This window comes from Cyanistes caeruleus, chromosome 13 (genome assembly GCF_971803275.1).
Source record: "Cyanistes caeruleus chromosome 13, bCyaCae1.hap1.1, whole genome shotgun sequence".
Lineage (NCBI taxonomy): Eukaryota > Metazoa > Chordata > Aves > Passeriformes > Paridae > Cyanistes > Cyanistes caeruleus.
The window spans coordinates 1,942,356-1,963,616 of NC_141713.1; the positions used below are offsets into that span (position 1 = coordinate 1,942,356).

The 21,261-nt window shown below is 43.7% G+C and overlaps 2 protein-coding genes and 1 non-coding gene across 13 annotated transcripts; 2 read left to right on the plus strand and 1 right to left on the minus strand.

The window, feature by feature from the left end:
• The first annotated feature begins 351 nt into the window (after positions 1 to 351).
• TIPIN (TIMELESS interacting protein) lies at positions 352 to 12,279 on the plus strand. Of its 9 annotated transcripts, none has more exons than XM_023933781.2 (9): positions 355 to 577; positions 921 to 1,080; positions 1,488 to 1,581; positions 1,805 to 1,880; positions 3,081 to 3,203; positions 3,756 to 3,819; positions 5,653 to 5,850; positions 6,131 to 6,297; positions 6,380 to 6,752. In XM_023933781.2, the coding sequence occupies exons 2-8, from the start codon at positions 948 to 950 to the stop codon at positions 6,283 to 6,285; spliced, it is 843 nt and encodes a 280-aa protein (XP_023789549.2). In that variant the 5' UTR covers positions 355 to 577; positions 921 to 947; the 3' UTR covers positions 6,286 to 6,297; positions 6,380 to 6,752. The 9 variants fall into 9 exon arrangements, with proteins under 9 accessions (XP_023789548.2, XP_023789549.2, XP_086704943.1 ...); XM_086848817.1 differs by having other exon boundaries at positions 355 to 573; XM_086848821.1 differs by having other exon boundaries at positions 355 to 573; positions 5,656 to 5,850.
• Positions 4,659 to 4,793, plus strand: LOC111934329 (small Cajal body-specific RNA 14). The gene has a single exon (XR_002867152.1).
• Positions 7,153 to 21,261, minus strand: DIS3L (DIS3 like exosome 3'-5' exoribonuclease). Of its 3 annotated transcripts, none has more exons than XM_086848772.1 (18): positions 20,119 to 20,881; positions 19,668 to 19,827; positions 18,403 to 18,556; positions 17,529 to 17,657; positions 16,843 to 16,978; positions 16,184 to 16,360; positions 15,208 to 15,286; positions 14,184 to 14,363; positions 13,473 to 13,642; positions 13,003 to 13,164; positions 12,122 to 12,369; positions 11,256 to 11,348; positions 10,128 to 10,661; positions 9,154 to 9,308; positions 8,881 to 9,059; positions 8,425 to 8,570; positions 7,737 to 7,911; positions 7,153 to 7,664 (listed from the first exon to the last, which is right to left on the minus strand). In XM_086848772.1, the coding sequence occupies exons 2-18, from the start codon at positions 19,717 to 19,719 to the stop codon at positions 7,353 to 7,355; spliced, it is 3,081 nt and encodes a 1,026-aa protein (XP_086704898.1). In that variant the 5' UTR covers positions 19,720 to 19,827; positions 20,119 to 20,881; the 3' UTR covers positions 7,153 to 7,352. The 3 variants fall into 3 exon arrangements, with proteins under 3 accessions (XP_086704898.1, XP_023789546.2, XP_086704897.1); XM_023933778.2 differs by having other exon boundaries at positions 19,668 to 19,740; positions 20,119 to 20,338; XM_086848771.1 differs by lacking the exons at positions 19,668 to 19,827; positions 20,119 to 20,881 and adding an exon at positions 20,937 to 21,261.

The following is a 21,261-nucleotide window of genomic DNA, read 5'->3' on the forward strand; positions in this document are numbered from 1 at the left end:
AAGGATCTGGAGAGACAGGACTGGCCAGGTGGAATGGCTTCAAATTGACAGAGTAGGTTTAGATGGGATATTAGGATGAAATTCCTCCTTATGACGGTAGTGTGGCCTTGGCACAGGTTGCCCAGATCAACTTTTCCATTCTTGAAAGCGTCCAAAGCCAGGCTGGACAGCACTTGGAGAAAGCTGGGATAGTGGAAGGTGTCCCTGACGACAGCAGGGGGGGTTGGAATGAGAACGAGATAATCCATAACGTCCCTTCCCTCCCTGGCACCCCAAGTTCCAGAGCCCCGGGAATCGCCTCAGACACCCGGCCCCGCCCACTGCGTTTTGGCGCCAAAACCCCTGAGCCGCCGCGGTCGGGAGCTCGCGAGACCCGGGGCTCTCGCGGGACTCGGCGTGCGCGGGGGCGGCCCCGGCCCCTCAGCCGTGGCCGCGCTCCCTCAGGCCCGGAGCCGCTCCTGCACCAGCCTTCCCTGACACCGCCTGAGCCCTGCCCCGCTCCCGCCGGGGGCTCCGGGGTTACCTTCCCTTGGGGAGACAAAAGGGGAATCTTCCTCCACACCGCGTTTCGAAGTGGGTGAGCTGTAAATTTGGGGAGTTGCCGCTCCATCCCCGAAGGCTTTGGTCAGGGATGAGAGAGGCGCGCGGCTCCATGGATAAGCGCTGTGGTCAGGAATCCACTTATTTTGGTTAATTCCTGCCACTCCCGAGTAACTTTGACGAGTTGGAACATCACAAACCCTTATTTTTTCGGCTGGGCTATGTGATCCTCCGTATGGTATCTGCTGTTTTATTTGTATGATGATCTGGTTGGCAGATCTTTTCCTGAAAAAGCTGTAAATACCGTATATAATTGACGTTTATCTGCTTGTGTGGCAGCCTCGCTGCTTCTCTTTAAATGCTTTTGCTGTTTTCTGCAGGAGGGGGAAAAAGGCTTCTTTGTGGCAATGCTAGATCCTTTAGAGAACAACTTGTTTGATCTTCCGGATTATGAGAACACAGAAGACGAAACATTCCCACCTCTTCCACCTCCTGCCTCTCCAGGAAGAGACGATGCAGAATGGGCTCAGGCTAATGGAGGTGAACACCCGGGATCCCTAAAAATCACATTTCAATGCTGTGCAATCGAAATTGGTGGTGTTCGACCTCAGTGCATTAAAATAGGCAGAAAACAAACTGTAAATTTAAATTGTTAATCATGCGATGCTTTCTGGCTTGTGGGATGTTTATTTTTGTAGATTCCATGAAAATATGTAAACAAATCTTTATAAAGCTCAAGCTCTTCTGACAAAATGTTGCTACAAATAATTATACAGCAATGATCTATAGTTACTCTTTATGACTTGGCTTTTAGAAGAGATAAGAGTGTTGGATGCATTCTTGATGCACTTATCAGAAATACAAGTAGAAACTTAAAATGTACAGAATACAATCCTCGGTGATGGCAATTGCTTTGAATACTTAAATGATGCTATTTTCTTCCCCAGATCCAGATGGAAACCAGCAGTCCCAAACAAAGGATTCTGCTGTGACCACACAGAAAGCAGTTAAAAGACCAAGGCCTAGATTAGATGCCCAAAGGTAACTTTATACAGTGTATTTCCCTGTGCTGATTTTGGTGTAGGGCTGTGGGAGAATGACAAAGGTACCTCTAAAACTGGTGTGAGTTCTTTATAATCAGCAGAAAGAATCTAAGCTTTATGCTGTTCTAAGGAATGTGAGAGTTTTTTCTTTGTTTCTTTTAGTTGTTAATGGAAAGAAGAAAGTGTGGGTTTCAAATAACTGCCCTATTTCCTATTGCCAGGTTAATTTCAGAAAGGGGACTGCCAGCTCTGAGACACATGTTTGACAATGTGAAGTTCAAGGGTAAAGGGCACGAGGTAAGACCTGGTGAGCTTTGGTTTTATTTCCTGAGAGGTTAATGTAGATTTGTTAGAGTGCTGCCCATCTGATATGGGGGGAATTTATAGTACTCTGGTTAGCCAGCTTCCCAGCTGAACAAACCCTGATGGGGTTTGGAGCTGCAGATTTTAAAACAAATATGAATGCTTTAAGAAAATCCATCTTTTGATCATAAAATTATTTTCCTCGACTGTAAAAGTGGAATATCACATCTGTGACTCTTGTATTAGCCATACAAACAGGGCTTTGAATCCCAAGGTTTTTAAGAAAAATGTGACATACAACAAAGAGAAAAGAGAAAGCAGGACTTTATCTACAAGCTTTTTTACTGTTTTGTGTGTGCTTAGATGTGCAGAGCTTATTTTCCTTTACGTATCATTGTAGAGTCTGTTGTAGACAGGGGAGGGTCAGTCTCTTCTCCCAGGTAACAAACAATAGGACAAGAGGAAACAGCCTCACATTGTGCCAGGGAGGTTTAGATTGGTTATTAGAGAAAATTTCCTCACCAAGAGTGTTGTCCAGCCCTGGGCAGCCTGTGCAGTGGAGTCATCATCCATGGAGGGATTTAAAAGACATTCAGATGTGACACTTGGAGACATGTTTTAGTGTTGGCCTTGGCAGTGCTGGGGGAGTGGTTGGACTCTGTGATCTCTGAGGACTTTTTCCAACCCAAACAATTCCATGATTCTCCTGGCACACTTGCAAGGACACCTGTGCCTCTCTCTTACAGAGAGCATCCACGGTATAAATGTTCTCGTTACCACTGGAGGCACAAAGGAACTGGGCAGTAGTGCTGAAAGGTGCAAAAACCTTTCCTAGATCAGCTTATTTTGCTGCATCTGCATTCTAAACAGCAGGATCAATGCCATCTGTGCCCCTGTGGGTCTATTTCAGCCTGGGTTCAGCCCTGGTTGTTTAAGGACAATGCTTCAGGACCTTTAGATGTTTTACGGGATATGCAAATGCTCCCCTGAAATGTATCAGTGCTGTTCTCACAGCCTGAGTTTACACTGATGCTGGGTTGTGGGAGGAGGAAGGAAAGGTTACCCACACATTTGTACTCTGAGCACTGTCAAGCTGCAGATGCTCTGTGCTTTCAGGAATTGCTTCCCTGTATCCCTCTGCAGTCTCCCTTCTCTGTCAGCTTTAGTAGCTGGGTATTGTCTTTTCTGCTCTAGGCAGAGGACCTGAAGACACTGATACAACATATGGAGCACTGGGCTCACAGACTGTTCCCGAAACTACAGTTTGAGGATTTTATTGACAGAGTGGAGTCTTTGGGAAGCAAAAAGGAAGTTCAGGTATGAATTGTTTCTGTCAGTTTCTCTTCATGGTGCTTAGAATAGTGCAAGAGGTAGGTTTAGGGGATCAATTATGCAGCAAAAGAAGACCTAGGTTGTGCATACTGCTCAGAAGTATAATGTTATTTAAATTAATTTCTCTCAATCTAGAGCTCTGTCTGGTACTTACGTTTATATTTAGATGCAACCTTTCTTTCTTTGAGATAATACTCCAGAGAATTGGCTTCAGCACTTTCAGGACATCTTTAACCACAGCAAATTGCTTAAGAGTGCTGGAACTGGCTGGAGTTTTAGGTTTTGTTTGGTTGATTTTTAATGCTTGAACCTGCAAAAGAAGACTGATGAAGAATTCAGCTTCACCTGGCTGTGTGATAGGTGAAGGACTGGGAAGATGAAGATCTGTGTGTCAAATGGACATGAAGTGAAAGGAGTATTTTTTTCAGAGTAATAAAGTGTAAAATAAAATTGCTGTGGTTTTCCCATCCTCCCAAAGTTGAACAAAAAAAACTTGCTACAGGGGAAATTACCAATGTTTTAATCTCCCACCTGCAGACCTGCCTCAAGCGGATTAGACTTGATCTTCCTATTTTACATGAAGACTTCAAAAATAATGAAGGTATGCTCTCACTGCTATTTCTTCAGTACTTCAGTGCTTGAAATTATTTACTTCCCTTCCTACTGACGAGAAGTGAATGATCATGATAGGCTTTTCTAGTGCAGAAGAAATTATTGAGAGGTCTCTGCTTTAAAACCAGGCTTCTGTGAATCTTACGATGGCAAAACTGAACTGGTACTTGCACATATGTATGTTAAAATAAATAGAATTGCATGGGCTGCTGAAAGGAAATGGAAGATGGCTATTGTTAGAAATGTTGTTGCAAAAATCCCTAGAACTGCAATTATTGAGCACACAGGTTTGTGTTGTGCTTGGATCCTGTTAAAGCAGGAGTCACAGACTCACCCTGATGGCAGCCTGAGGAGTTGTGGTGCAGTCAGGGCGTGGTGTCTGTCCCTCGCAGGCAGTGCCTGCTCTTGCTGGGGGCACTGTTGTGTCTGTCAGTGCTGGCACACAGCTGCTGGGAGAATTCCTGCTGCCAGGATCAAAACCCAGCACTTGCCGAGGACATGAGTCAAGAGTCTCTTCCAGTCGATAGAAATCAGACATCAACAGTTTTTTAATTAAAGAGGAAGTACAGTTCACATGGTAACTTGAAAGAAACATTAGCAGCAGCAAGGAGGGAATTTCACTGTCATTCCTAAGGATCTGTGCAGGGTTTTGCATTTCTGCTGTGGGTCTCTCTCGAGGACATTATCTACCCATTGTCCCATTTGTCTCCATGTGACTCTTGGCCTCCAGCCCAGCCAGTGCTTGGGAATGATGGTGTGGGGGATGAGTTTGTGAGTGGTAACAGCTGGCCTGAGCTTTGGGGTGCCCTGGGGGGCAGTTGGTGACACGTGGCTGCCTTCACTGCTGCTGCACTGCGAGAGCTGCACTGCAGCCAGAAGCAGCCACGGACAGCAACACCAGTGGTTCCTGCCGACAGGGTCTGCAGAGCCATCAGATTGTTCTGTGCGATGGTTCCACACACTGGGCTTCAAATGTGCTGCTGAGCTGTTCCTGAACTGTGGCACTGCAGGGAAAAGCTGCAGTAGGTGTCTCTCAGGTGTAGATAAACTCAGGCTGGAGTAATTAACAACCCGAGCTTTTTGTCTGCTCACGTTTCTATTCACAGGCTTGAAGTGGTGCAGAGGCCTTGGGCTCTTTCAAGGGTGCTGTGCTGCTCTCTGGGGGTGAAGTTTGTCTAACTGAGCTGCCTCCACTTAGCACAGTTCAGTGCTGGCAATGAGTAAATATCTCTGGAAGAGAACACACTGAATTCAGAGCTCAGTACTCAATGTATGTGTTCAAACTTCTGATTCACAGGATCCTGGAATGGTTTGGGTGGGAAGGGGCCTTAAAGCCCATCCTGTTCCATCCCCTGCCATGGGCAGGGACACCTTCAATTAGTGCCACACAGCCTGGCCTTGAAAGGTTGGAATTCCTGTAGGGACTCCTGCCACTTTCTAAAGGACAGTGTTTGATTAGTAGAGTTGGGAGGAAAATTATTTGGCCCTAAGGACTGCCTGGATTTCCTGTGCCTTTTTGACCCTTGAAGCACAGCTGCTGTTGCTAACTCAGTGCACAGAGCTGTGCCTCTGCACTCAAACATGGATTATTGTTAGTGTGTGAGCTCTGAGCACTTGTGTCCTTTGAATACTGGGGATGTGGGCCTAGGCAGAAAATTGCCCATTAAAATTAAATTATGGAATGAGCTTCAGCTGTCAATACAAAAGGTAGAACATAGAAACACTTTCAGAATGTTCTGTTGACTGATGTGTAGTGCATCTCTGTGGGTTTAAAGTGTTGATTCTGCCCCTCTTCCCCCTGCCACCCCTCCTTTTTAACCAGCAGGAGAAGGGGAAAGCAATGGGCTGGATCCAGCTGCTGAAGATGAACATTCCCACTCTGGCAATGCTGAAGAGCTGAATTCCCTGCCTGCTACAGCTCTGACGGAGGAGCAGCAGGAGCGGATGAAGAAGAACCGGCAGCTGGCCCTGGAGCGGAGGCAGGCGCGGCTGCAGGGCCTCAGCCAGTCCCAGCACCAGGGTAAGGACCCAGTTCAGTGCTAACAGGGAGGGCAGGGGCTCTGGTGGCTCTGATGGCTTTCCTGGGAAGTGCTGGAATGTGCAGCTCTCACATTTGAGCAGCTTTCCTGTGGTTAAACTCCCTGATGGTTGCACCAAGCTGTGACAGCTTTGTCTCTGGTGAAATGCAGCTCAGCCTCTTATCTCTGAGTTGCCTTTGCTGGGATGGAAATTCTGGTGATGGAAACATCAGCTAAACACAGCAGCCGTATCTGCTCACGATTTTTCTCTTTTCTCTGCAGAGCTCCCCAGTAGTTACTCAGAGGAGTTTGACAGCCCAGTTGGTGCTCAGGATCCCACTGACCTTACTGGAAACACTCAGGTTCCTGCAGCCAAGGATGCTCCCACAGAAGATGATGGAGATGATGAATTGGAATGTGCCAGGGAAGAGCAGTAACTTCCCCACACTGTGAGTGCCTTTCTTTACCAAACACCCCCCTGCCTCAAGTACTGTCACTAGACTGAAGTGTTGCTGGCTCTTGGCACTCCAGAACCTCCAGGGAAGTCTTTCCCATGGCACCACTGAAGAACAGAACTCTTCCCTGGAAGCTGCACAGGAGCAGCTCCATACACCAGGAAACAGAACAAAGTTCTTCAGCTGCACTTGAGCCATCTTTTCCACCTCCCAAAACATTTTTTAGGAAATGTTTCTGAGTTTTTGGACCTACTTTGAGTACAGCTTATAATTTATATTAAACTGAATTATCTGGGATGTTGATGGGTTAAGATGCTATTAAAGTTGTGTTTGGGCTTTTTTTTTAACAGGTCTTTTAGGGGTACTGGATTTTTTTTAACTGCTTATCTATTACTTTTTATTTTTCATATAAATTGGAAGCTATTAAATTTCAGAAATCAAACATGAAATTCTTGTATGAAGCTTGTTCCAAGGCCAGGGCTCCCACACTTCCCCATCCCTTGGGTCAGACATCTGTCCCCAGAGAAGCACCTCCCCTCGGGGAACAAAGCCTTCCTGCTCCTGCTCTCTGCTTCATCCTCTTCTCAGCATCCTGGGTTTCCTTACACAACAGCTTTTCCCTTTTGTGGAAAGAAGAAGAATCACCCCTTCCAATAGTAAAAAGTACTGAATTTCTACTCACTGAATTAAACCACCCTCAGGGCAACAGCTGTTATTTTATGAAGGAATTTGCTTTTTATATCCTTGTAGGGAAGAAGGAAGTATTTAGGTTTTAAGAACTTACTTTGCTCATGTTGTCCATAAAGTAAGTTTCTAAATGATTTTTAAAAGAATTCACAGCACAGTGTCTTTAGTCTGAAATATGAGCTTTATCAGGTATAAAATCTTTTCATAAGTCATCCATACTCACAATTAGATAAAAATAATTCTTATTTAAAATAGACATTTAGCTTCTTATTGAAAGGACTCTTGAATATTTAAATAAACTGCTTTTTACAAGATCCCCCAAGCACTTGTGCACAGTGAACAGGACTGGGACAGGTCCCAGGTCAAGTCCTGATGTCCTCTGTCACATCCAGCAGCGCCAGCTCCCGGATCTCCTCCAGCAGCTGGTACAGGCTGGGCTCCTTGGTCTGGCAGAACTCCCGGGACTCCTCATCCAGCACTTCCACCCTGGCTTTCTCTTGGGCACGCTGGGCCTCCTCTGCACACTGGCTGACTTCTTTCACCAAGTCACACTTGACCCCATGGAAACTCTTCTGGGCAGCCTCGGTGTCCGCAGTGTGGTGCGGCGCGTTCCTGATGATCTCCAGCTTGATGGTTTCTGCGTGGCAGCGGGAGCTCTGCACGAGGATTCTCACCTGAAAAGAAATATTGGGGTTAAATTTCTGATGGTGCTATTCCCTTTTCCTCCCCTCAGACGAGATACTCACTGTGATGTGATCAAAAAGGCTCAAGGTCACCGAGTCTCCAGTGGTTGTAGTGGAGGTGATTTTATGCTGAGAGCGATGGAGGGATCCAGGCTTCCACTGGCAGCTCCCAGCCCCTTGACAGGAGATGACCAAGCCCTCTTTGTTTTTCATATAGGCTGCACCTTTGATTCCGTAACTACAAAAGAGCAGGGAAAAGCTGTTCTAACCATTTTCAGATCTCTTTATTTTCAAAACCCACAGCCTGGCTGGGATTGTAGGAAAGCAACAGGAAGGGGCAGGCACAGCAGCCTGATAATCCTGCTCCAGGGATGCTGAGAGGTGTTGTTAAAGAAAGCCAGACAAGAAAACACCATGCAGGCAGTGACTGAAGTGTTTTGAGAGCAGTGAAGCAAAAGTGAAATAATCAGTGATCCATTCTCTTAATGCTGGGTGGGGCCTGGAATGGCTCAGCGATGGAAGAAGAGCAGCTTTACAGGTTTTTCCAGACAGACAGTGAGGAGACAATTCTCCATTAAAAAAAAGCTCCTTGAAGAGCAGCAGCATGTGTGCCCTGTGTACTCTGTAAGGGCTTTCTCTGGCCCTTGAGCCTCAGATCCAGCCTCTGGAATGCTGGAGATGCCAGATGTCCCTCCCAGCACTGCAGCAGCAGCAGGGGTGGTTGCCAGCCCGCCGCAGCCCCCGGGCTCACCGGGGCACGAAGACGAGCACGCCGTTGGTGCGGATGGAGTAGATGACGCCGTCGGCCACGCAGCGCTCGGTGCTCTCAGCACTCCTGTCCCGGAAGTACATGCACTGGAAGAGCTCTGTGGATTGCTTCTGAGCACGCTGGGCTGCCTGTGAGCACCACACACACACACACAGGCAAAAACATACGTAAATATTCCAACAAGCATCTCTTGGCTTTGACTTACACTGCTGCTTTTTCCCATTATTTATTCTTTTACCTGTCCCCAAGAAAAATTACATCTAAAACAAAATCCTGCGTGCAGTACAAGTGAAGTATGAGAAGCAAATTGGTATTTAAAAAAACCCCTATGCACTACAAACAAAAGTAAAGTGATGCTCTTAATTCACAAAAGCCAGAGTCAGGACTGGTATCCCATTCCTGAGGGCACCATGGAGAGTCCCACAGGGATGCCCTTACCCGGTTCCTGTTATTGATGTGTCTGCACAGCTCCTCCAGATCCTTGTTACTGATGAGGTTATCCTTAACATCCGCCGTGGTTCCCCTCAGGGCCGCTGCCATCAAGAGCCTGTGCACAACGATGTCAGCGTATCTCCTGATGGGAGAAGTGAAGTGAGTGTACTTCTCCAGGGCCAGCCCTGCCAAGAGAAAGGAACAGAGATGAGAGGAGCACTCAAAGGCATCACCCAACACTTCAGGAATGACAGCCAAAGCAGAAAAGTGACCAGATACCATAATGATGGAACTGCTCCTCAGGACAGGAGCCAGTTGAGAAGTACAGGGCGTTGGACATGGCGTGGGTGGCCATGGAACGCAGCAGTTTGTTCACAATGGGATCTGAGGGGTCGTTTGCTCTGTCCAGAGACTCGGCCAGAGCCTTGTTAGACCTGGAAAAAAAATAATTAATTAACTAATAAATTATTTTTATTAATGAAAATAAAATTTTAATTAAGTCAATTTATTTCTTTGTTAATTTCTAAGAAAATGATGCTATCCCTGGTTATAATGGCTCACAGTTAACAACAGCTTAAAACCCACATAGAAGTTAATAGTTATTTATACAAAAATGGCAAGCAGAGTGATATTGAAACATTCAATGCAGTTTAGTAACAGTTCTACTCTAAGAAAATATTTAGAAAAATCCCAGTTTTCAACCAGGTGTCTGCTGGAACCTGGAGAAGCAGGGACTGGAGCAAACTCCATCCTGTGCAGTACGAGAGTGAGCTGGCCCAAACCTTTGTGTCCAGCACAAATGGGACACGGTGACACCCAGGTCACAGAGGCTCCACTGAAGCCCTTCACCATGGTGAAGATAACTCAGGTTATCTTGCCCAAGGAATTCTGAATTATTTTGAGTAATTTAAAACAACTACATTGCACAGAATTCACCTGATTTAAACCAGTACTCTCTTACACAGGAAATAAGTGCAAAGAGGAAATACAGAGGATTACAGTGAAAATACACTGCAAACAAGGCCACTGCACAGTGACTGAACAAATGTTTTGTCTGGGCATGTCTAAAATTATTCAGCCACTGCCATTTGCAGTACAGCCAGCAGAATGCAGGTAGCTTCTCCTGGTCAGAACATCATCAGAAAGGTTCTGATAAAACTTTTTAAGAACTGCTATGCAATGTCTCTTAGCATTAAATACTCAGAGCTGGAATTGTTTAACAATAACATGGCCAATTTAGTAATGAAAGCTACCGTGTGTCTATCGAGAAGCCCTTGGCACTGGCACATTCCCGAAGCTCGGTGAAGAATTCCTGGCGTGGTGGAGGGTGCTGCCGCAGCAGAGCTTGGTGGGGAAAATCCTCGGAAATCCTTTTCGCCACCCAGTGGTTGGCCAGGATCATGCATTCCGCCACGGTCTCGTGCACTTCCAGCGGCTGCTTGGGGATGAGATCATGGATATTCCGTTTGTCATCCAGCTGCACTCGGATCTCGATCCCTTCCAGCTCCAGCGCGCCGCACCTGTCCCGCTTAGCTCGGACGTGTCGGGCTATGTCGGTGAGCTTGGATATGGCCCAAAGCAGCTCAGCCAGCTTCTCCTGCCTCGTTCCCTCATCCAGGCCTTTCAGCTCCAGGATATCCCCCACCACGCTGGTGTCCCCATCCAGCAGTGCCTGGGCTGTCTCGTACTCCAGCTTGTAGGCAGAGCGGATCAGGGTTTTGCTGTATTGAACCCTCAGCGTCTCGAACGATTCCTTCTCCAGCTCCCACAGGACGCTCACAGCGTATCTTAAAGACAACACCACAGTTCTGGAATAGCTCTGGCAGACTTAAACTCACATTTCAAGCATATTCAAATTCTAGAAATTTATAGATTTAATTCTGGTTGTGGAAACATCTTTTTCTTTATGGAACCAGTGCTCAGCAACACCACTAAATAATGCACTTGCCTTTCAGTCTCATGCATGACAACTGAAATGAGGACCAGCTACACAGCAGTATTTTCAATTTTTATCTGATTATGAGTATGGATGAGTTATGAAAAGATTTTACACTCTGCTAAGCAGAGTATCCCTAAGGTATAGGGTCTCTCCTTTATGTTAAAGCAGAGCTACACTGTGATAGTTATTTTTACCCATTTTTATTTTTATTAGTAAGATGCATCCAGAATGAACATCTCTGTACCCTGAATATCCTCATACCAGCCTTGCATATCCTTACACCAGCAGCCAGCTGAGCTGTAAATTGATTTTAGCTGGTCTGTAAAATTCACCCTACCTGAGGCAGAACTGAAAGGTAATTTTCAGTGTACACAAAGAATAATGCAGTAATAATGCAAAATGACTTGTAGAAGTCTCCCTGGCCAGAAGTCACAGCCCTTACCTGTCCACCCCGCTGAGGAGGGAGCACAGGTCAGCGCTGAGGACAGAGGGCAGCATGTCATAACGCCGGTCTGCCAGGTAATACGTGGTGGCCCTGGAACAAAACACGGTTACTGCTCCTCCCACCAGGACTCCTGGGTATAAGCACTGCTCCACAGCCTGATTTGAAAAGGTTATTCCCACAGAACACTCCCAGGTGCAATACCAAAGTCAAATTATTTAAATAGATATTTCTACAGAACAACCCTAATTTTGCCTTCCTTGGTATTTCAGCTGTAGTTAAGGGCAGAACTGGGGCTCGACAAAATTTGATCACAAAATTTGAAGAAGAGGTGACTTAATGGCTACATCAAACATCTCTGCTGCCTACACTTTATACTTCTTTGAATCTACAAAGAATACAGTTCATCAAGTGATTCAACAATTTAACTTCAAAACAGCGTCAGCAAAAGAAAAAAGAGAATTAAATATTTGCACATTAAAAGACAAGATTGAATATTAGAACATAAGCCTAACAAACACCTCTGGAATTAAATTCATGTAAGACTTAATTCCATTTTGTGGGTGTTCATCTCCCTTGGAAAGCAAATAAGTGGCTTTTAAAAATACTTTAAGTCACAGATGTTAAATTAGACTATAAAGCAAAGAGGAGTGACTAGGGAAAAATAAGCTTGTATAGCTTTCTGGAAAATGTGTCCAAATAAAAGCAGAGTGTCATTAGTTATGCAACAGTTTAATTAGCTTTAAGAAGTCTTTAGTAAGACATGAAAAGTGAAAGCATGTTTTTTTTCCTTCCAAAGTTTCCTTTAGGTAGTATCACAAACTTCTGAGCTCCATAAATTTTCTAATTTCAAGAAGATAACTCACCTTGCTCTGGCCTCAACATCAGTGTAGGAATTTGCTGCCACGAAGTGAGTCACATCTGCAATGTGCACCCCCAGCTCGAGGTTCCCGTTGGGCAGAGTCCTGACAGAGAGAGCATCATCCACATCCTCACAGCCCTTGGGGTCAATGCTGAATATCAGGTGTGTATCTCTCAAGTCAAGGCGTTTTTTTGCCTCCTCTGGACTCACTTTCCATGGATTCTTTGGAGAACTCACTGGCATTTCACTCATCTATACAGAAATATTGTTGATGAACACAGATTTATATATTTTCTACAAAAAGATGCCAACAAATTAGATTAGTTTTTCAAATTTTTCTTTTGTTTCATTTTCCAAGTCTATTACATTTAAAAGAATTCCATGTGTATTAATAACCAGTGTTATTTACTATAGTGATACTACAGCTCTGGCAAATATAACCATTACATATTGGTTTTTTAGTTTTAGTCTTCTTTCAATTAATTGTAGGTATAATCAAAATAGGTATCTAAGAAAGCTGGCTCCTCTCCCAGCTGAAAACAAAGTATTTAAGTCACTGATTTTGGTAGGATGAGGCCTTTAAGATCAGTAGCATAACCACCTACTAAAGACAGAAAAATCTTAAAAGTCTAAATTTGAATTAAGAGTTCATAATCTTCTCCTTACAGCAAAAAGATTATCTTAAAATCACTCTTGACTTGAAAATCCATAGTATCAATAGAACCACAGATACAAGAGTTTGCAGAAAAATAAAGTAAAATAATAATTAATTTTCAGCTTTCAAAAACCCACTGGCAACTAAGATGTTGAACTGTAAGAGGGTCCCTCTCTTAGAGAAACAAGACCCTGGAAATGAAAAGACTGGATCTGATCACAGAGACAAACCTGGATTTCTGAGAAAGGGGCAGCACAAATGCTGTTCTCCACCAGAATAGCTGCAATTTCCCCCTCGAGATCCCCGATTCTCCCCAGCACTCTCACAAAGTGTCCGTTTGGATACAGGGATGTCGACTCCCAGGAATCGATGCGCACGACAACTCTGTACTCCTGCAGCAAGACAGCCCTGTTAGAACAGCTCTGTGCCCCTTAAAAGTACAATTTATACCCTTAACACAACCTTTAACTTAGCAGAAAAATCCCAAAGCAAGTGGGATATAAGTGCTTAGGGCAATTGGACTGTGGCCCAAATTCAGAACTCAAATAAACTTTGTTACCTGAAGTGGTTCTGACAGGAATTGAACCCTCTCAGACTTCTATAGTTTTACCATGTTTTTGTCAAGGAAAGCATCATTAGAGCCTGTAACACCCTATAACAGCTTTGTAGGAGCACAGAACAGAGAAATTCAGTCAATTACCTGTAATGCTTCAGCCTGCTGAGTGCTGATCCGGATTTTGGGAATTCGGTAATCCCAAGGTGTTACAAGGACTTTCTGAGCATTTCTGCCCTGGGACTGGCTCTCTTCTTTAGAGGGGAAAGTGACCACATAATCCCTCCAGTTCTTTTGGATGATTCCAACTACTTTACCTTTAAATAAGGAACACTGTGCATTAAAGAGTTAAACAGAACCAAGAAAGCAAATATGTGAGAGGTGCAGGAGATTCATTGCTTTGTAAAATAAACTGCTGTGTCCCCAAATCTGTCACAACAACATATGGTGTGTAGACAATACAAGTGTGTCATAAACTAATGTTGGCACAGGCAGATTTTAATGAGCTTTTATTTATGTGGAGACTAACTCATTGTATAGATTTCAATTGATACACGACATAAATTACTCAGAGATTCCCACTGCTGCTGAAATGTGGCCAGTTCTAGTAATACAGAGAATTTTTAATAGCAAAGAGCAAAACAAAACATGATTTCCCTACAAAAAGAGAATTAACCTCTTAAAACTTTTAGCTCTGACTTCAACAAACTTTTAAGATGCAGCTATGGCTGCAGAGTAATAATTTCAAACAAGACTCTAAGTTCCCATGGTACCCAGGCATGTCACACTGGGATACTTTTTCACCTTTTTTTTTTTCATTATTTATCAGCAGGGAATTAAAAGGATGCTTCTCCTTACCTGTAGGCATAGGGTCACCTGTGGTGTCTGCAGGTGCTTTGTCCTCAGTCTCGTTTTCACAGAGGGCAACAGTCCTTCCTTTCCATTCATGCTCAGGGAGCAACTCAACCACAACCACATCCCCGTGGATTGCACGGTTCCGAGCCTTGGCCCCATAAATAAGGATGTCACTTTGAAGTTCTGTATTTAAAATAAAAGGAAACACAACTATAATCTACTAAAAAAAATCAAATCCCTCCATTCTTGGAAGCATTATGCTGAACTAACAGAAAATGACTTTTCCAATATGATTTCTTCCAAAAAGGACTACTGGCAAGTAATTAATATTGCAAGGAAATGAAAACCTTTTCCTCTTTTTATTTTTTTTTAGTGAACTTTTGGATAACAAGTAGCAAAGGCTGGGATGAGTTCACTCTTAGGCAGCAGCTATAAAAACAGACAGCATAGTTGAATTGTGAAAGCCACTGCCACAGGATTCTGGGGAAGGTTCAGAACAAAAGAAGCTTTTAAAAAATAATGAGTGTATTGAGCACTGGTTTGACTGCAGGGTCTGTCACAGGAATATCTGAAAGCAGTTATTAGTGAGAGCTGGGCCAATGTGTCTGTGCAAGGGCAATGGACAGTTCCTTCAAAGGTGCTGATTAGTAACTCATGCCAGAAACACAATCCTGGGTCACTTTGGATCAGCTTGACCCAAAGGGCAATCTTCCAATTATGGTCACAAAGACCAGCTTCCTAATCCTGCCAACATCTATGCAAACTCTTAGTGCAGTCAAAGGAGTGGTCACCTGAGGTTAGAGCAAAGCACAGGGACAACAATTTGCACCAGCATTTCCCTTCAGAGAGGTGCAGGGAAACAGGACAAGGGCCAGAATATGGCCAGAAGTGGTAAGAAAGAGGAAGGAGTTTTCCTCACAAGTTCCACCCTCTGGTTAATCTTCAGCCTCCTTTCTGGCCCATGAAAACCACACAGGCAGTGCAGTGTCTCAGTCCTCATCTTGTTTGATAACTGAAAACTTCTCACCTGTGTCTTTGCTGCCAAAGCCCTGAAGCCGAACAAAAGCTTCCAGCTGCGCTCGGTGCTTATTGACATTCAGGGTACCCTGGAAGAGACCAACAAAACAATCAATAGAATGAAACAGTCACCTTAAAAATACACAACTTAAAAGAATAAAATTTTGGGGGTTACAATTATTTTTGCATGAATTAGTTTTGATTGATCCGTAGGTTATTTTGAACACAACTATTCTCTCTGCGGGATGTAGAGCTTTAGGAATTCACTTCTGGAAAAGAATGGTAAATTCTTTTAAATGCTGAATTTATTTATAAGCTGGTAAATGACATTTTATTCCAACCACAGGCAGTGTAAGATTACCTTTGTTGCCTGCCTTAGCAAAGAATCTGGCATTATTCCAACATGAAAGAAAAACCTCAGTCTTTCTGTTCATATTTTATTCCTGCCTCTGCTGAAATTGCCAAGAAAGGAACAAATTACTGCCCCTAATTCTTTAAATTATTTTTAAAAGAAGGACACTTGTCCAGCAACAATCCATATTAAGGCTCTGAGCAGCCATAAACCTGTAAATTAATTTCATTGACTGGGAGATCTCTGTGCAAATGTAGTTAGAACTGCTGCCTTTGTGCAGCACTATTTATATTTAAGAATGAGGCCTCTGCTTTAAATCACACCTGGTCTCTCAATTTACAGGTACATCACATATCAACCTGAAGAAAAATCCATAGGAAATTTCAAATCCTCAATAGCCAATTCTTATTTTAACTTCTCCAGGACAAAAAATATCCACATGGCACAACACAATGTAGGGGAAATATTTTGAGAATCCTAAGAATCCTCAACCCTTCCATCCTCTTGTTTTTAATTTTCTTTCCCTCTTCCCACCACAGCCATATTTCTTTCTCTAATCACTCTAATTCAGGTAACTCAAGGGACCAAGCACAAGACTGCATGGCTCTGTGTATGTTCTCTATATAACAAATACCTGCAGGTATCTTCCAGATTTGATCCCAGCCTCCAATATTTCCACAGGTAAGTGCTCAGGATATTCTTTTCCATGGTTCTCTTGGCTTTCACTCTCCCTCTCACGCCGAGCTTGGACTATGGAGTCAAAGAGCTCATGGGCAGCCTTTAGGTCAGGCCAGAAGTTATCCAAGTAATTCTGTATGTACAAATAGAAATAAACATGAAAGCATTCTGAGATTCTGAGAATGAATGCTCTCAGACATCACTGTATCCCCAGCAATCCAGGCAAAGTAACTGGCAGAACATTGTTAATGGATATTTAGGCTACAGCTGCTTAAGGACAGCTTGCACTCCAGATTTAGGCAGCTGCCTGAGGGAACTGATCACTGCTCATCAATGCCAAATTCCTTAAAAACAAGGAAAAGGTCTCCTGGGAAAGATGACCTCTATCCTCTAATCTACTGTTTATCTTTCAGCTCTCTGCTTTGCTCACTGCCATTGGTTTTTCTGAGATTCCCATAAGTGACATATTTGCTTGCTTTGATAAATGAAGACATGAGTTACCATCACAGTTCTCTTGAATGTAAACTCTGACATGATTTAAAATACACTTTAATGTACTTGCTTCATCATTTTGATGCAGCATAAAGGAAACCTTTTATTTTACTGGCATGTTACCTTGAAAGAAATCACAAACACTCCTTCTGTTTCATTTCCGTACTGCCTGATAGCATCTTCATCTTCTGTTACCATAACAACTGGCATCTGACCCAGGCAGTGATTGTGATACCAGGCTGCTGCATTGTAAATATTCCTAGAAAAGTAAAGTTTGAAATAAGATTTCTGGCATAGTTCATTTGCTATTTGCAAGATTTTGCTGGCTTTGTATAAACGAGATTTTGATTTAACACTCAGACTTTTGAGAGATATACAGCAAGCTACAGAAACATTTTTCTGCAAAAACGTTCCTGTACCATTCTTAAGCAGCACAAGAAGAGAGAAGAATAGAATGTTTCCTCCCCAATACATCCACTTGTGCCCTGGCTGCAACACAACATGAAGTTCCTCTGAGTGAAAGCTTGTAAAAAGCAGGTTGGAGGTGCTAAGACTGATGCTTTAAACTGATCCAACTTTTTCTTTAGCATTATTGCATTTAATTTAATGACATTTTGTCTATTTCCCCAAGAAAACAATGCTGACACTTTTATAGTTATAAAGCACAATGAAGACTTCCAGTGACTGTGAACTGTTGCAGTGCTAAGCAGAGCAAGAGCATGGATCTCTCAGTACCTGGTGCATGCTGACATTCCTAAATACAAAGCCATGATGCTGTGCACTGTGACACTGCAGAGGTTCACACAAACCTGGTCTGCCACTTCTCCATGGATTCTCCCTTCTCCCTGGGCAGGTAGCAGTGCTGGTGGAATTCATTAGCAAACACAGTACAGTCGTGACGGGGATCCTTCAATAGATTTCGTAACTTGCTGTACTGTCTGGAATGAAAAAAGACAGATAGATTCTTATGCTTTGTTTTAATAATGCTATTTCAAATCCATGTGAAAATACAGCTGGAAAAGTCCAGGAAAATGATTGCCATGCACGGAGAAGCGAACTCATTAAATTACACCACTGATGAGAAATCCTAAACCATCACCTGCAAGGAAACTTTGTAAAGTTCCATCATGAATGCTTCTGATTTTAAACATACTTGTTTTCCAACAAGCACCACAAAACACCCTAAGTGTTCAGGAACTTGTTTCGTTTGTCACTTTTGAGGCAAAGGCAATTTCTTCAAGAGCATTTATGCTTTAGAAATATGGGAAGGCCCTGAGAGCAAAGTTTACTCTGAGGTGCTATGGCAAAGCCCAGGTTAAGGTCTGGTGAGATAAGTACCATACAATAATATTAATTACTCCCCAAAGACAAGTGCTCAGGCATCAATACAGCAAACCAAAACCTGTCCATGATCTATCTGTGGGCACCTGATAGATCATCAATGCAAAGTCTAATTAATTCCAGCCACTTGATTAGTTAATAAAGCTACAGGTTTCATATTGCTCCTGTCAAGCAAAAACTATACCAGGCATTGATATCCACAGATCACAAAGGATCCCAGTCTTTCCCCTTCTGTGAAACTACATTAAGACACTTGAAAGGGTTCAAAACAAATAATACATTTTACAAATCAGTATTTTCACTTCAATCTAAATAAAAAATTCGTTCTTATGGGATAAATACCTGCGTCCTTTCTGATGCTGCACAGCCTGACAAGCTGTTTGCATGAAAATAATTCCTTTCAGCTCTGGAAATTCCAGAATCTCCAGGTATTCCTGAACAACCTTGCAGTCGGGGACAACGTAGTGTGTGACATCATCTGATAACAATTTGCCATCTAGAAGATAATTCAGAGTTTCAAGGTTCAAACTTTCAGTTGCAATACTGGTTTCTTGAAAATATTTCCCCATGTAAGAAAATTAGGGTTGTGCCCCCTCAAATGCGTACATTTCTTTTCCTGATGAACAAAATTATGGATATTATGGTATAATTCTGTGGTATGGTCCATAAATTTGTGACAAAACCCTTTTGCATCCACTGATGCCAAAATTTAGTGCAAATTCTATCCAAAGGAGTTAAAAAGATCCACTTTCATTATGAAAAGGCTATAACTTAAAAGAGCGAAGGTTACAGTTCTTTCTTCTGTGCTTCCACATGAAAAAGGGACTATACATCTGGCACAGAAAATCTTTTCATGGAATTTCCAAAGGCTGTAGAATTATGAGCATCTCCTTTACCCTGCTCCCACAGCTTTCTCTGTTCAAACACACCATTTACAGCAGGGTCTTTACATAAAAGAGCACAGGTAAGGGTACACGTAGAAAAAACCACTGCTACTGCAAAGAAAAGATGTTTTTAAACCTAAACTATTAATCATCAGTGTTAATTTTCTTTGTAGAGACTATGCCTTAGGAATATGTCATCAAAATATCACACACAACATATCACAGATGACATCTTAAAATGTACCTCAAAATTGAAGGGTTTAATTGCTTTTGGTATTTCAAAGATTACCCAAAAGCTTTCAGATGGGGGGGGAATCTTCACTGTATTTTCTCTTAATACCTATTTATTCTTTATTATGAACAGGGAACTGCTGAACTCAGTGCAGGCAAATTATACAGAATAAAGTATATAGATATTGACAAGTCAGGTTATTTTCATGTATTTCTTAGAAGCTGACAGGGGACAATCTTTGAGCTGTAACCACAAGAAGTGTGAATCCAGGCAGCACAATTGTGCACACAGTAACTTGGCCTCATCTCACACTGATGGCTTATAATGGATGATGGCAGCAGGCATACAAGAAAGCTAATATTTATTAATAATTCAGAAGAGCATTAGAAGTGAAATGCCACTGGAAGATTTATGAGCTCTGCCCATATGAAGCTATCCTTGCCTAACCCATACATCTAGAGCAGAATAACTCCCAGGCAGGCACAGCTCACCTTTACAAGCACCTGCTGATGTGATTTTTGCAGGCAGTCTCTCACAGGGCATGAAATAGATTTGCTCAGCACACTGTGTAGAGTCAGGAAGGAAAACAAATATTTCCCTGACATCTGGGTTACCTTGAATAACCACCTAGGGACATATTCTGACAGTCACCTGTAGCACAATTTACATTTAAGTACAAAAGAGGAGGAGTTAGGCACAGCAGGAGAGGTTAGACTTTTTTCTGATATTTGCCTTTAATATATCCTTGAAGAATTCATAACCAAATGCAGTATTTTAGGGAGCAGTAACTATCACTAGTCCTGATCTCCTAGATAGCAGTAATACACAATAATAATCTAAATAATACACCTTCTGTCCTCGATTGCAACCTAAATCAGAAGTGAAAATATCTATGCTAATCATAGTTCCAAAGGAAAAAAAAAAAAAGTCACAATTCTCAACCTTTTCTTTTAGGCAAGTCATTCAGTCGATTTAAGCAGGTTGGATATTATGTTTGTTATTTGCCAGTCAGTTTCCTGCATCAAATAAATTGTGCTATTGAACAACAACAACAACAACCCCAGCTGAAATATCAACCACAGCTCGGGTGATGATCTATGATGCACACAACAGCACCACAGTACATAAAAACAACAACAAATGCAGACATCAGAGCCTGGCAGCCTTCCCGTGTCTGAAATGCCTTGATATAACACAGGCAATTACATTTAATTACTGAACAGAAATAGCTGCTGATGCAAAATTACAATGGCTTCAAGATAATGGCTTGGCCCCATTGTAATACTTAACAGGTATGTATAGAATTTAGCTCATGCTATAAACTACCACCCTGCAGAAATTGATGCATTTTAAAGGATATTTTAAAACAAGGTAAGTGTAAAAATTGAACAATCCTTCAGCCTTTTATCACAGCCAGTAAACTGTTCACAGTTAAACACTGTAACAATCAACTCCTCGATTCCTTCCGCTCTTAACGCCTCGTTGATTTCTACAAGATCTTGCTTGAAAGCAAAACTGTTGCTACAGCCGCGATTTGTTCAGCACGGGGCGGACACCCCAGGAAGGGGATCACCCCTTCCCCTTCAGGAATAACCCTAGCCCGAGGATCGTGCTGTGTCCCCAGGGACCACCCCTCGCTCAGGGATCCCCCCAGCTCCGGGATCACTCTGCCCCCGCCGCCCCAGCCCGGCCCGTGGGCGATCCCGGCTGTGTCAGCGCCCAGCCCCGGCTCCCCCCAGCCCCTCACGGCGGAGCCTCACCGCGGGCGCAGGCGGCGCGGCACAGGGCGCTGCGGCACAGGGCGCTGCGGCACGGCACATCGGGGCGCAGGTAGTGCTCCCGCACCACCCGCACCGCGCGGCCCTGCTGCCCCCGCAGCTGCAGCACCTTCTCCGTGCGGAGCATCGGGGCGGCGGGGACGGGCCGGGGACGGCGGGGAGCGGCGGCCCCGAGGCCGCGACTGCCGGGGCGCCTGCGCGGGGCGGGGCCCGAGGTCACCGCGCGGGGAACGGCCCCAACCGAGGGGCGGGAAGAGAGCGGGTGGGACGGGCTGAGGGAATCGGGCGGGAACGAACTGAGGAGAAG

What these genes read in the sequence shown, in the direction of transcription:
- TIPIN (XM_023933780.2), top strand. Translation starts at nt 948, where the DNA reads ATGCTAGATCCTTTAGAGAACAACTTGTTTGATCTTCCGGATTATGAG. An exon ending in CCTAGATTAGATGCCCAAAG is followed by an intron (nt 1,582 to 1,804) that starts GTAACTTTATAC and finishes TCCTATTGCCAG; the next exon opens with GTTAATTTCAGAAAGGGGAC. An exon ending in TCAAGGGTAAAGGGCACGAG is followed by an intron (nt 1,881 to 3,080) that starts GTAAGACCTGGT and finishes TTTCTGCTCTAG; the next exon opens with GCAGAGGACCTGAAGACACT.
- DIS3L (XM_086848771.1), bottom strand. Translation starts at nt 21,081, where the DNA reads ATGCTCCGCACGGAGAAGGTGCTGCAGCTGCGGGGGCAGCAGGGCCGC. An exon ending in AGGTGACCCTATGCCTACAG is followed by an intron (nt 13,643 to 14,183) that starts GTAAGGAGAAGC and finishes CCTTATTTAAAG; the next exon opens with GTAAAGTAGTTGGAATCATC. An exon ending in GCCTTTTTGATCACATCACA is followed by an intron (nt 7,665 to 7,736) that starts GTGAGTATCTCG and finishes ATTTCTTTTCAG; the next exon opens with GTGAGAATCCTCGTGCAGAG.